We start from the raw sequence: 13,142 nt of genomic DNA, 5'->3' as shown, positions 1-13,142 counted from the left end.
TGTATCTCCTGGAGAAGCAGAAAGCACAGCAGCATATTTGAAAACTCTGAGAGCATGGTAATACAGACCCTTATTTAACTCTGTTTAACCTGGAGCTTCCTAAATGCATTTGACCTCTTATTTTGTCAATGGGACATCGCTCCTGTAGGACCAACGACCGGAAATCCTGTAGGGTGTAAATTTGGCAATTTCCACAATTGCTTAGCAAATCTTAGATCCCATTGGAAATGTCTGGCAGAATCAGTGCCACCTGTGTCCCCAGCAAGAAGGAGGGCTGTGACTCAAGAATGCTGGAGGGTCAGTCTTAGGCTCCCCTTTCTAGAGAAGTAGAGGGCTGCTAGGTGTTGAGAATTTTCTGGTATGGTTTGAAAATCTCCAATAAAGCCTGGTATTAATTTTGCCCTGTCAGATTCCTTTTTGTTTTTTCTTTTCTGTAAGAAAAGCATTTTGTTCTTTCTAGTCCTTTCCATCTTTGAGAAGTAACAATCAGTGTAGAGCATCACGGGGGTAGGTACAGCACACTTTGAGGTACTTCAGAACAAATATCTAAAACATTTCCCTCAAGTTCAAGGACTTGACTTGTGCCCTGTCTCTACACAGTTTTCTGGATTAAGATTCTTCCTCTTCATATTACACTGCACAACTCTAACTGACAAAGAAATGAGTGCAAAATAGCTTTCTCAGCCACACATTACCCGCCCCCCTCCCCCACATCTAAGCCACAGGAGAAGTTTCTTGACTTACCCTACTGAAAGCAAGTTAATAGGTAGTTGCTCTTCATTCGCAAGTACCAAGAAATCTAAATCTTGGCTTGTTATTCTCAGGTTTATAACCTTCTCTTAATATGGCCCTGCTGACTTCTAACGCAGGAGAGTTAAACTGGGTCCCTTAATGATCAAGCGTGAACGAGGGGCTGTATTTTTTTGTAAATGCTCATTATATTCAAGACACTTGTGCTGTGGAGAACAGCTGAGAAAAGGGAAAGGTTCAAATGAGTAATATTCACATTTTCAAAATAGTAATGGTCTTGAAATAGCTTGTACTTACTTGGGTTTAAATGTGGATGCTGTTACTACCAAACACGGGAGGAAATGATTGGTATCCGTCACTATTTCTTCAAGGGCCCTGGGGTTAGGGCCTGGCCCTCCACTTACCAGCCAGAAGGCAAGACTTTGAAACTCTCTGAACTTCTCCTCTATAAGACTGACTTTTTAAAATGTCCCTACCCGGTATCTGAGAATTGTCATGAAGCTCTGGGAGAATGTCATTGACGTCATTTTATAATCTGTTAAATTCTTCAAGCAGATATCTGTTATTCCTCTTACAGCATTAAATATTCTCGATAACATCAGAAATAAAGGTAGAATCAAAATGACTTTCACAAATGGACGTGTTAGGGAAGGTTTTGTTGGGGATTTCTTTTGAGTGATTAAAAGAATAAAATTTGAACTCTTGGATCAGTAATTTAAAGATCTGACCATTAGGGAAGCATGAATAGTTGTGAATAATAGCTTGGGAATGTTTTATGTAGATGTTTTTTTTTTCTTCTCAAGTAGCTTTTTGCAGGTCAAACCGTGCTCTTGGTTAGTGACCGTGATTGTGGTCTGTTCAATTCGTGGTAAATAGTACATGCCTTTTGGAGTATATGGACACATTTGGAAGTGCCAACTAAAACATACATGAAATTACAATTCTTTGAAACCACACACATTTTATTAGCTGATTTGTAAACAGAACGTGGGTGCTATGACAGATTTGCAGAAATGGCCGACACAAAATGAAGGGTAAAAAGACCTTGGGACTTCCTTTTATATGCTAACAATGAGTCTCTCTATACTTCCTATCATGTGAAGAGAAAGTACAAACTCTTATCTGACCACTAGTGAAGAAGTAGAGATTCATTTTCCTTTTTGTATTGTTTTTCCAAGTAAAGAATACTCTTTTTGGAATGTTTTTTATTATTATTATTATGCGTACTCAAGAACGAGAAACTGACTTAGGTAAATAGATTCAGTTTGTACAACCTTCTCTAATCTTACCACATGTTCCTCCATTACACACACACACAGACGCGCGTGCACACGCACACACACACACATACACACACAGACAATACATACACACAGACTTTCCCTCAAATAATTGTTATATTCAAATAGCTCTGTTCTTCCATTTTTCAAAAGTTGTGATTACAGGCACCTGATTATAGGTAAAATGACTGAGAAATGCATTGTAAAGCTTACTGCAAGAGAAACTAGCATTCAAGTTATTAAAGAAAAACAGCACTCTGAAAAGAAAATGCTACTGATATATTGAGTTTGCTAAAAACAGAAGTATTCTTTCTTCTTCAGATTTTCTTATTTCAAAATGTAGACCTGCAAAATAAAGCATAAATATAGTCCTTTGAGCTTGATACAACTGAAGCTACTTGATAGAGTAATATGGCCAAGTTCTAGTGCTGCTTTTCTCTAGAAAGATGGCCTTCCATCTCTGCAAGGGAGAATGGGTCGCTGCATCTCTGTGTCCCTTAAGCCAGATAACCGTCATGATCAGCATCTCAATGCATTTGTGGAAAATGTCGTTGTACCGCTTCTATAACCACAGTGGAAGGCCGTCAGCCTGTCAAGAATAGGCTCAAGCTAGAGCCCATAGCGCCCTCATGGGTGTCCATTAGGAAAGGTCATAGGGCCATTGCTGGGAAGGTTGTCCCCAACTCTCCCTGGAGCCCTGAATATGAGCTTTTGGCTCTCACTGACGTTGGGCAGCCTTTCTACCAGCTCTTCAGAGTTGGCTCCTTGTTAGTCAAGTCATTGTGGCCTTCGGCATGGAAGCAAACTTAGAAAGCAAGTAATCCGAAGCTCCCCAGGACTACTATGTACCCACTCCACACCACCTTTTCCTTGACAGATCATGTCTCAATCTCCACTTAAACACCTCCAGGTACAGGGAATCCACACTTCATGGTTACCCATTTCAGGTTAAAAGGGCTCTGAATGGTTGCTCTAGACACTATTTTTGACATATGCACACTGAAAAATCTGGGTTTCTCATTTCTCAGAATGCACTCTACCTCTCTCTGCCTGAGATGTATATATGAAAGGTGTTTTTTAAATAACCTCATTTTCCAGATTGTCAAAGATATCAATATCTTAATGAACTGTCAGACCAAAGGCAACTTAGCGACATGTAGGTGACCTGGGATGAAATACAAAAGTACTAGACTGAGAGGAGACTGAACTCCTGACTCTGCCATTAACTTGCTGGGTGACCTTGGGCAAGTCAGATGACTTTCCTGAGCCTCACTATCCTCCTTTGTAAAACAAAGACTTTGAATACCCAAGACTTTTTCAAGCATTCTGGAAAATGTGATTTTCCATATTCACCCCATATCCACATTTGGTCACCAGCGCCTCCCTAGCACCTAGAACAGAGCCTGGGACACAATAGGTGCTCAATAAATATTTATTGACTGACATTTATTAAGGAACTATACAGCCTGGAAATTACAAGAATACAATAGAGAAACTGTGGGGATGAGAAAGAGAGAAAGATATAATCCCCTGGTCTGGGATCTCAATTTAGCTGGGTCTGAGCAACATACACACAAGAAAAATGACTTTAAATATTTACCAATGTAGAAATAGCATAACAAAGTGTGATGAAAGCATGGAATAAAGGGAAACAAATCTCAACTGAGGAGTCACAAAGGGCATGGCTTGGAGAGTAAGATTTCCAGAGGGGTAAGTGCTGGGAAAGAGCATAAGCAAATGCAGAAATATGGGGGAAGTAGAAACAGTGAATGTTTGATTTTGGCCAGCATGGATTAGGAAGGAAGCAAGCTATAAGGTTGGAAAGTTGATTGGGAGGTTCTAAAATCCCATGAAGTTTAGAACTTTATTCTCTAGGTCATACTTTTCAAACAGGAGCTTCATAGCTCCCAGACTGGTAAAAATTGGTTCTTGGCAGGGAAGAGGGGCAAAAAAATTTTTACTCTTGTTATGTATATGTATAAAGCACAGGTCTACATACAGCTCATAAACAGATACACAGTACATTGGTGGTATGAAATTCTCACGGGGAAGGCAGTTGGGGGCCTGGTGGTGATAATGAATAAAAGGTTGGGAAACATCATTCTAAACTATAGGAAGGTATCAAAGAGTGCCCACACCCCAAGCCAGGGATTAGACCTAAGGATAATCATGGAGAAAGGCTTTAGTGTCCAGAGCACCAAAAGAAGACAAGATGTACTATGTAGATTCATGCAACAAATGGCTCATAAAGTGGAAGGCATTCTGAATCTCAAGTCTAACCCCATCCAGAAGTCTTTGAGAGAAGACCCAACCATATCCTCTCTGCATGGAGACACAGTCTTGATTAGAATTTATTCCAGAAGTAAGAGATGTCTCTACCTCTGGTTGTTCATCCATAGAAATGAGGCATGCACATTTGTGACATTTATCCATGTGAAAGAGAGAGAGCAGATGATAATTTTTTAATCCAGTGATCCAGTGACAGTCCCTTTGACCTGAATAGGAGCTACCCCCCTTTTTTTTTAGCAGAGTCCCTAAAATGAATGAGTCTAATTTTTTCAAGGTTATTTTTTAGTAAATTCACCCAACACAGGGCTCAAACCCATGACCCTGAGATCAAGAGTTGCACACTCCTCCAACTGAGCCAGACAGATGCCCCAGAATGAGTCTGATTTTTGACATATATCAGTTGTTGTGATTACAATTCACACCTCTTATAGTATCCAGAGATGTCCCATTATGATTCTCACAGAGAGGCCTGTGATGGACTTGTTTTTAGGTAGTTACTAAAGGGCAATTTGTTATCCCCATCAGTGGCTCCTGGAGCCTGATCTGACCTGAGTGCTACTAGAAAATTCTCCCTTTTCTCATGTATGTTATGCTTGGAATTGCCTCTTTGACTATTAATACAAGTTATTAATATCCAAGTGAAATATTAGTAACATTAATACGACACTATATTATTTTGCTGAATGCAGAAATATCAAGCATGTTTCAGTCTTTTAAAAGTAGAGCATTCTAGTATGTCACATGAAGGAAATGTTTCTACGAGTCCAGTGCAGTAGTCCAGCCAAAATGTCATATTTTACAAATACAATATGCTTTGATTAATATAAGTATTTTTCAAATTTGCATATGCAAAACAAAGCTCATTTCTAATTTGTGTACCCACCATCCGCTAATATGTTTAAATTAAGTTGCTTTTGCATACATCTGTATGTTATTCATTTCTAGCTACTTTTAATTTGCTTAGAATTGACATTTTAACTTGCCAGGCTGCCATCTCTAAAGATCTCCTAATTCCTTGATCATTATTCAGTGTGTGTATCATCTAATGATCACATTTGCTTATGTAGGCTTACACATGTCTTAATGGAAATCGCCAACGGTTTTGTAACATGGCAGTGTTTAAGTCTGAGAGCCACCAGGGACTGACTTCAGAGGCAGATTCTCCTGTTAAACAGAGAAGCATCGAGGAAGAAGTTCCACTGTTCCTTCTACCTAATAGTCATATTTAGCTACTCTTCTCTTGACCATTCCTAGAAGGGCACCCTTTCATTCCAAGTAAAGAAGCGAGTTAACTTTCCCAAAACGTGAAGTGCAGAGGACAAACCTGTGAGACAAACCTGTTTCCCTTAAGGAAAAGAACACTAGCTTGGTATTTTGCATTCTAGGTTTTTCCATCCGGATTGCCATTGTGAAAGAGTAACTTGTTTCTAGAGGGAGGCAGATGTCCTGACTCTCTGTGGGGCCCAGGACTTCTGACTTATCAGGAGGCTTGCCCCCAGGCAGCCCCAGCCCTTGCAAGGGTTCTGTTAGTCAAACACAGCTTGCCCAGGGCAGATCTGCTTTGGCAAAACTTGCTCTTCTGCAAGATCCAAAAAGAAACCCTCAACTCCTCTGCCAAAGTTCTGTCAACTCCACTTAAACAGGAAGGCTCCTCTCAGATGCAGAGTTAGGCTGGGCTCTACCGTGCCAGTGACTTTGGCTGGATGGAACACCCTTAAAATGCCACTACAGAGGCACACGGTGCCAGCTCGAAGAGCAGTAAATGCCACAGTCCCTCCACAGAGATACGGTTGACTCGAGTTGGGGTTTTTGTTTTGTTTTATTTTCTCTCTTTATTTGTAAGGTCATCCATCTCTCCTTCATCATGTCAGTTGATCAATCTCTGTTCAAAAAACAAGAAGCTGATGCAAGGTCACGTTTTTAACTCTCCATTAATTTTAACAGTTTGCAGAAAAACACGCTGCTCGGTGAACTTTCACACACCGAACATGCCCCTATAATAATCACACAAAGAAACAGAACATCCCCAGTGCCCCCCCAAACCCCTGCATTCTTTCTTCCAGTTTTTATCTCACTTCCAAGTGTGACAGCTCTAACACGAGGCCACATTTTTCTTTTTAGTTTTAGAGAGACAGAGAGTGAGTGGGGGAGAGGGGCAGAGAGAGAGAATCTCAAGCAGGCTTCATGCTCAGCATGGAGCACGCTGTGGGGCTCGATCCCATGACCTTGGGATAGTGACCTGAGCTGAATCAAGAGTCAGACACTCAACCAACTGAGCCACCCAGGTGCCCCATGAGGCCACATTTCAAATCTACTTACGGTCCAAGAATTTAGAACTAGAGGTGAACTTTCTTTTCCTAGGTGTCTTTTTAGGTGTGTAAACATTTCTCCATTTTAATTGGACTTAGTTTGGGAGAGCAAGTTTCTTTAAGTGTTTTGTACAGTGACTCAAAGCTAATCCTTCTTGGTACAATCCCTTCATCTTTGCTTTCAACTAGGACACCCCATGTCACATATACCTGTCTTCAGAAGTAACAGTTGGGAAGTATGCATTCAAGTGGGTCAATTTCCCATTCTGCCTTGGATCTAATATCCGACTTGAGAAATGTGCCTCCCTCAAAAATAATTTACGAATAAAAGTAAGAAAAGGAAAGTACGCCACCATTTGTATCGGTCTCAGTCACTTCCCCTGCAGCCCTCACCCCACCGATGCCAAGTATTCCATGCACTTCATGTTCTTAGTATCAGACAAGTTCTGGACTCTCACGGCAGTGCATTTGGGAACCAGAGCCCCCTCACAAAGACATTTCTATAATGTGATCATTGTGTATAGGTGTCTGTGAGCTTTCACACTTTTAAGTCACTCTGTAGTTAATTTTTTTCCCATTAACTTTTGTCATTTCTCTCTGACTACTGAGCTGTACCACAACGCCCCATCCGTGAGCTGTCTTCTGAAGTGTGTGGCCTGCGTTTCCCCTGTTGTCTTGCTGTGAACTTGGCCAATTTATTTACAACTGTCATGTGCTTCTGCCGCATCTGCATTGTCACTGTGATGGTATTTTTTTCTTTCTGTCTGTTTCTTCCACAGGAGTTTAACCAGTAACCTACCCAATGTGAACCTACCCAATGTGAACCTTCCCAAAGTACCAAATCTACCAGTTAACATCCCTCTAGGCATCCCACAAATGCCTACTTTTTCGGCACCGTCATGGATGGCTGCTATATATGATGCTGAGTGTGTATTCAGTTCACATTAGATCTAATTTAAATTTAAGTGATCTTGGCATGGATATGTATTGTTTATTTCTATACATCCTATATAACAGAGATGGAGATGGATAATTAGACATATTTTGCTGATCATACGGAGACAATATTGTTTATTTCTGGCACACAGCGTGTTTGTAAGACGTTTGCTATATATACAGCACTAACAATTTGTCTTACGCCCACTGAACGCTTGAGGACTACGTTTAACTTCCTGAATTCTTTTGCAAAAAGATTCTGCCCATGTTTTTTGTTGTTGTTGTTGTTGTTGTTTTTCTTTTTTAAATTAGAGTGCCATGACTTTGGGAGTTATCCGTTCAAAAATAGTCCAAGAAACCTCTCTGATGGGCTGGCCAGTCCTCTCTGGCCTGATCCAAATCTAAGAGGGAAGCACACTTACCTAAAAGCTGGGGTTTTCTTTAAATAAAAAATTCCTAGAGTCTGTTTAAACCGAAAAGCATATTTCGGGTGTCAGCAAATGGCAGGATATAGTAACAGTATGTTCAGGGCTAAATGAAAACTTCTGAATGGATCAAGCCTTAGTAATGTATATGTTATGTAAAGATACTTTCCAAGGTCAAAATACAATATGGAGCATTGGGATCTAGGTAGCAAGAAGCTATCTAAATTTGAGAATGCAAGAGTCGAAAAACAGATAATTAAATTTTTTGGTAGCTGTATCATCTGTGGTCTGAGGATAGGACCATTCTTTACATTCATCCATACAAATGCCAGGAATGCATGGGGTTTGTTGTTGTTTTTGTTTTTGTCTTTTTTTTTTTTTTTGGAGGCCTAGCCACCCCTTTAAAGGCAGCAGCTCAGAGGGTCAAGTTTATGCAGCCACTTCTAGCTTGGCAAGTGGCTCTCTTTTTTTTTCCCTTTGCAAGAAGAAGATCCAACACCCCTAAATTCTATCTCAGAGAAATTAAAACCATGTGCATGATTTAATAAGTGAAATAGAGTTTAGTGATTCTATACCGTCCTTTGATCCTTTTCTTAGACCACAGCTAATTATAGGCCAGATAAGCTTTTTCTTGAAAGAATAAATTGGCACATTTTCAAAGGGAAGTGTTAGTATCAAAGGAATAAAAAATGATCTGAAACTGGCAGTGATGTTTTGAAATGTCGAAATCACATTTATCAAGATGGCCCTCGGCATTCTTATTTTTGCAATAATCCAGGTAGAAACTGGATGTTCAATGACCGCTCTACTTGGCTGCTTCAGAGTTGCCTGACATTTTTAAAAACCTATGTTCGTTCACAAGTTCACAATGCGATCATATGGTCAATGTGTCTGCTTCTCTTTTAACGATGAACTAAGACCTCCAAAAATTTATACCTGAAAAAAAAAATCTTCTACAAAAAGTAAATCATATTCATGCTAAGATGACTCTATCAAAAGTTAGATTAGGTAGTATCTGTTAAAAATTAAAACATAAATATCTGAAAGCTTTTCTTACCTTCTTTTGTGCATGCTCCGTGGCATTGTTTCTGAAAAGATATGAATCAAGACATTGTAATAAAGCAGATAATGGTCTCCATTCAATTAATTAAGGCATGAGTGGGAACACATTTTGGTAACTGCTCAGCAATCAAAATAATCTTGGTGCTATTGCCTTAACATTAACAGTTTATCTTAAAAATAAAAAGAAAATATTCTTTTCCTCATGTCAAAACTTAATAATAAGCTCTTCAAAGAAAAAAAAAACCCAGAAGAATTTTTTGAAACTCTGAAACCAGATGGGTGTCAAAATGTTGTTGTAATAAATACCAATTATTGCATTCATATGTACTTAATGATTTAAAACATACAACCATGCAGTTCCAAAACGGGGTTTAGACTAGACCAAGTTGGGGTTTCTTTTTCCCAAGCATAGGATGGGGCAGGGGGAAGGCTGAACTTTCACGGAGAAACAATGCATTCCCCCACTTTTGAACAGTGCTTACGGCAGTATCTGAGTAGAAGGCGTAGATCCTCAATCGCTCACCAGGAAATGCCTGATTCTATATCTTTTCATAATTCCGGTTTCCTCCTTTGCCACCTTTCATTTTTAAGGACGTGTTTCCATGTTACCTGCTCCTTCGTGTCAGATACATGTACATACTGACCTCAGACTGGTCTGTCCTTGGAAACATTACCCTGTTGGTCCAGGCCGTAGGCTCCCTCTTGGCATGTTGGGAGTTTGCCCCCTCCCCACCCCACAGTAGCTGTGTATGCGTTTATGCACTAGCTATATTTCTCTCTGAAGCATTAATTCAATGCAGCTGGCATCTGTCACAATAGAAACACCCACTCTCATCTGTTTCTATAGACGATGTCAGAACAAGTGGTAATGCATGGTGTGTTGGACATTTTATAAATTACCGTGTTAGCATTAGTGGTATGCGAGGAAGGGGGGGTGGGTGGCCACCCCTCAGAGCTCCAAACGGGACTGTTACCAAAGAGAAAGCCAGCCAGAGAAGGGCAAGAGGGTGAGAGGCGGAGCATTTCCCATACACAGGCTTTCCGTGGATGCCCCAGGTAAAAGTTTCTTACACGTCATTGTACAGAAAGGAATCAAGACCAATTTCTCCATCTGTACAGGAGACTGGGTAAGGTGGTGCAACGGTAAAAGAGCTCAGGTCTTGAGCCCTAAAGCTTTGCCAATATCCCGTGTCCGCTCATCGCCCCCTCCCCCCACAACACCTCACCTCGTCCTGGGGCTGTCTATGCAACAGGCTGGTCGATGATAATTGGAATAATAGCCAAACTGAACAAGAATCTTGGACTCAAGGTATCCAGGTGTACTCGTCTTGATTTGAGTCACCCCAGTTTCTTTCCAGCTCTTCAAAAGAGAAAGCAGGTCCTCGCTCACCACTTTGTTAGCACTGTCCTTTTAAAACTGAAAGTCTTGTGCAATCTCCAAGAGACCTCCGCTCTGGAGGGGAGCTGGGGAAATGCATGAAACCCTGAATTTTAATAACTGCATGTTGCCATGTAGTTATTATCTGTTGAGACTTACTTCTCCCTCTGGTTCGTGGCCTTCATCTAAATCATCACATGTGTTAATGTGGTTATTAAAAGAAGGCTGATTTTTACCATACACCGTTCTCCTGGTCATGGTGGGGCAACACCTTTCCTCAGACTTCTCACTGGTCTGGAATGATTGGCCGAACAAAGCAGACTAAGTCATGTATGGTAAAACTCAAAATCTGCCGGTGGAGATTGCCCCCACCTCCACCGCCAACATGCGTCGTTTTGTATGTTGAAGCCACTGTTTGCCTTAAGCCTTCTAGCGCCTAGTCGTCTTTGTGTCAGCTTTTCCAGAACCCAAGGCCAGTGGGTGACTGTTGTTTTCTAATTTTTATCCTGCCAGTAATGGATCAGGCACTTCAGAAGATCTGTTCTGGAAACTCGATGCCCTTCAGACCTTCATTCGGGACTTGCACTGGCCCGAAGAAGAGTTTGGAAAGCACCTAGAACAACGGCTGAAGCTGATGGCAAGTGACATGATTGAATCTTGTGTCAAAAGGTAAGCCTAGTGGCTGGACAGGCTCTGCATGCCCTCTCCACTATCCTCTGACTCAGGCAATGGTAGGCGGCCACTCATTCGATTGGCCGCAATTTGGATTTTTGAGGGGAGAAGGCGATTGCTCGTCAAAGTCAGCCAGAGTGGTGGCCACCCAAGTCTAGCTCCTGTTCACCCGCCCCAAACCCATCTGTCCTAAACCCAACACAATATGGCAGCCAGTTTCTTCACTTAGCTCCCTGAGGGAAGGATCCATGTGTTTTCTTATTCTGCTCTGTATCCCTGGTATCTAGCGGCATCTGACACAAAGTATTTACTTAATAAATATTTGTTAAAGGTACAAGTGTATGTGGGAGGGGACAACTAGATGAAATAAAGACAAGTACACGTCATTCTGGAGCTGCCATATCCAGTACAGGTAGTGGGAATCAAATGCCTTTTAAGAAACGTCAGCAAGACCTCAGCGACATCATTCGGTCTATATACATGAACTGAGCACTTACTGTGTGCCAACTCTTAGTTGTCCTGCCCCAAATCTAACTAGATATCCATCAGGGGCCATTTTGATTTCCTACAAATTGCCTGTTTTGTCGCTGCGGCATATAGGATTGCGGTGAGCATGCAGCACTTGAAGCTCCCAGGTAGAATGTTCTGAGAAAGTGAAGAGAAGAAAACGAGAACAATATGCATCCATTCCGCAAAAATTGTTTAGCTCCTCCTATCTGCCAGGCACCGTGCTACATTCTTGGCATACCATCGAAGAATAAGACACCACAGCCCATCCCTCCTGGAGTATCTATATCTGTGTATCAGACACAGAGATGAAATTCCTCTGGTTTAGCATCGTTATCATCACCCTGTCTGTCCCCAGACACACATCCAAGTTCCTTTTCCAGTTCATAATTGTTCCATTATTCTTCCTCCATTCAAAACAAAAAGGAGAGACCACAAGCAGCCTAGGCCACTCCAGATCTCCAGATGTTGTGTCGTTTGGCTGATGGATCAGTTGTGGGTGACGGGGGCTGGGTTTGTCTGGGAGTGATCTGAGTTTTATATCTTGGAGGAAAAAAAGAGAAGTAATAGCATCAAAACTGGGAACCACAAGGGCAAAAGAACAGCACGGTTCTAGGCACGTGAGCATCTCAGCAAGAATGAGAAAAGGAGCCACATGCTGTGGGGAGTCTGGGCAGGTGTTTGATGGCACTTCTGGAAGCTTACAGTCCTGGCGACCCACATTTTGTGTTTTATTCTTGTCTTAGCACTCTTAGAACCAAAGGCAGACCTACTGTTCAAACCCAAAGTCAAAACATTTCCTGAGAATTTCAAATTCTGCCATTTCCTACATGGCCTCAATCGGTTTTAGGAAGAGCAACTCCTTTCGTGTGGCCAAAGCATTCCGCCAAAACCTTCTTGTGGGGCAGTTCCCCTGTGGTGAAAAATTCTCTCCTGATCTGTACTCAGGGCTACGGCACATTAGAATGAACACTTACCCGCGTCCGGTCTGTGCACACGATTGTACAGAAAGATGTGCGTGCCCTTCTGAGAAGCCAGTCTTTGGAGTAGGGTAGGGAGACCACAGGAAGACATGTGGATGTGAAAGATAGACAGTGACTCCCTTACTGCAAATCTCTGGGGAACAGCCACCCCAAGGAGTGTGGAGCGCTCACAGGCAGGGAGTCTATCTGATTCTCTCTGAGCTCCTGGCCCTCCAGGTCCCAGCATCATGTTTGGTACATAGCTGTGAAGTAACCTTTCATTAACAAAGTTAGTCAACTGCACCTGCACATCAGCGATGGATGCTTAAATTTCTGGATGTCCCTTTCAATTAAGGCCCCAGACAAAAGCAGACAACTGCAAATACAAGTGCAAATATCACCCCCCAACCTCCAGATGCAGAGGGTAAAATACGAAAAAGTCCTTGGATATTTGAAGACATAGAATCTACATGAGTAGAGCCTAGATCTTTGGCTTTCTTTCCTCTTTGGGACAGAATCGATGGCCCTCGTTCTAGAAGGACATCAACATAAGGACATGATTTCATAGATGC

At 41.7% G+C, this 13,142-nt stretch overlaps 1 protein-coding gene across 28 annotated transcripts in view; it reads left to right on the top strand.

The window, feature by feature from the left end:
- The window catches only part of CADPS (calcium dependent secretion activator), a 476,275-nt gene that overhangs the window by 382,048 nt on the left and 81,085 nt on the right, over positions 1–13,142 (top strand). For 17 of the 28 annotated variants that reach the window (XM_043587824.1, XM_043587826.1, XM_043587822.1 and 14 more), the window contains 2 exons: positions 7,408–7,554; positions 10,943–11,098. In XM_043587824.1, the coding sequence (XP_043443759.1) occupies positions 7,408–7,554; positions 10,943–11,098 (303 nt within the window). The remainder of the gene's footprint in view (positions 1–7,407; positions 7,555–10,942; positions 11,099–13,142) is intronic. The other 11 variants (XM_043587832.1, XM_043587835.1, XM_043587838.1 and 8 more) reach the window with 1 other exon arrangement.

The sequence above is a fragment of the Prionailurus bengalensis genome, chromosome A2 (genome assembly GCF_016509475.1).
Source record: "Prionailurus bengalensis isolate Pbe53 chromosome A2, Fcat_Pben_1.1_paternal_pri, whole genome shotgun sequence".
In the NCBI taxonomy this organism is placed as follows: domain Eukaryota; kingdom Metazoa; phylum Chordata; class Mammalia; order Carnivora; family Felidae; genus Prionailurus; species Prionailurus bengalensis.
Note: the sequence above shows the minus strand (reverse complement) of the source record. Positions and strands in the feature narration are given on the sequence as shown.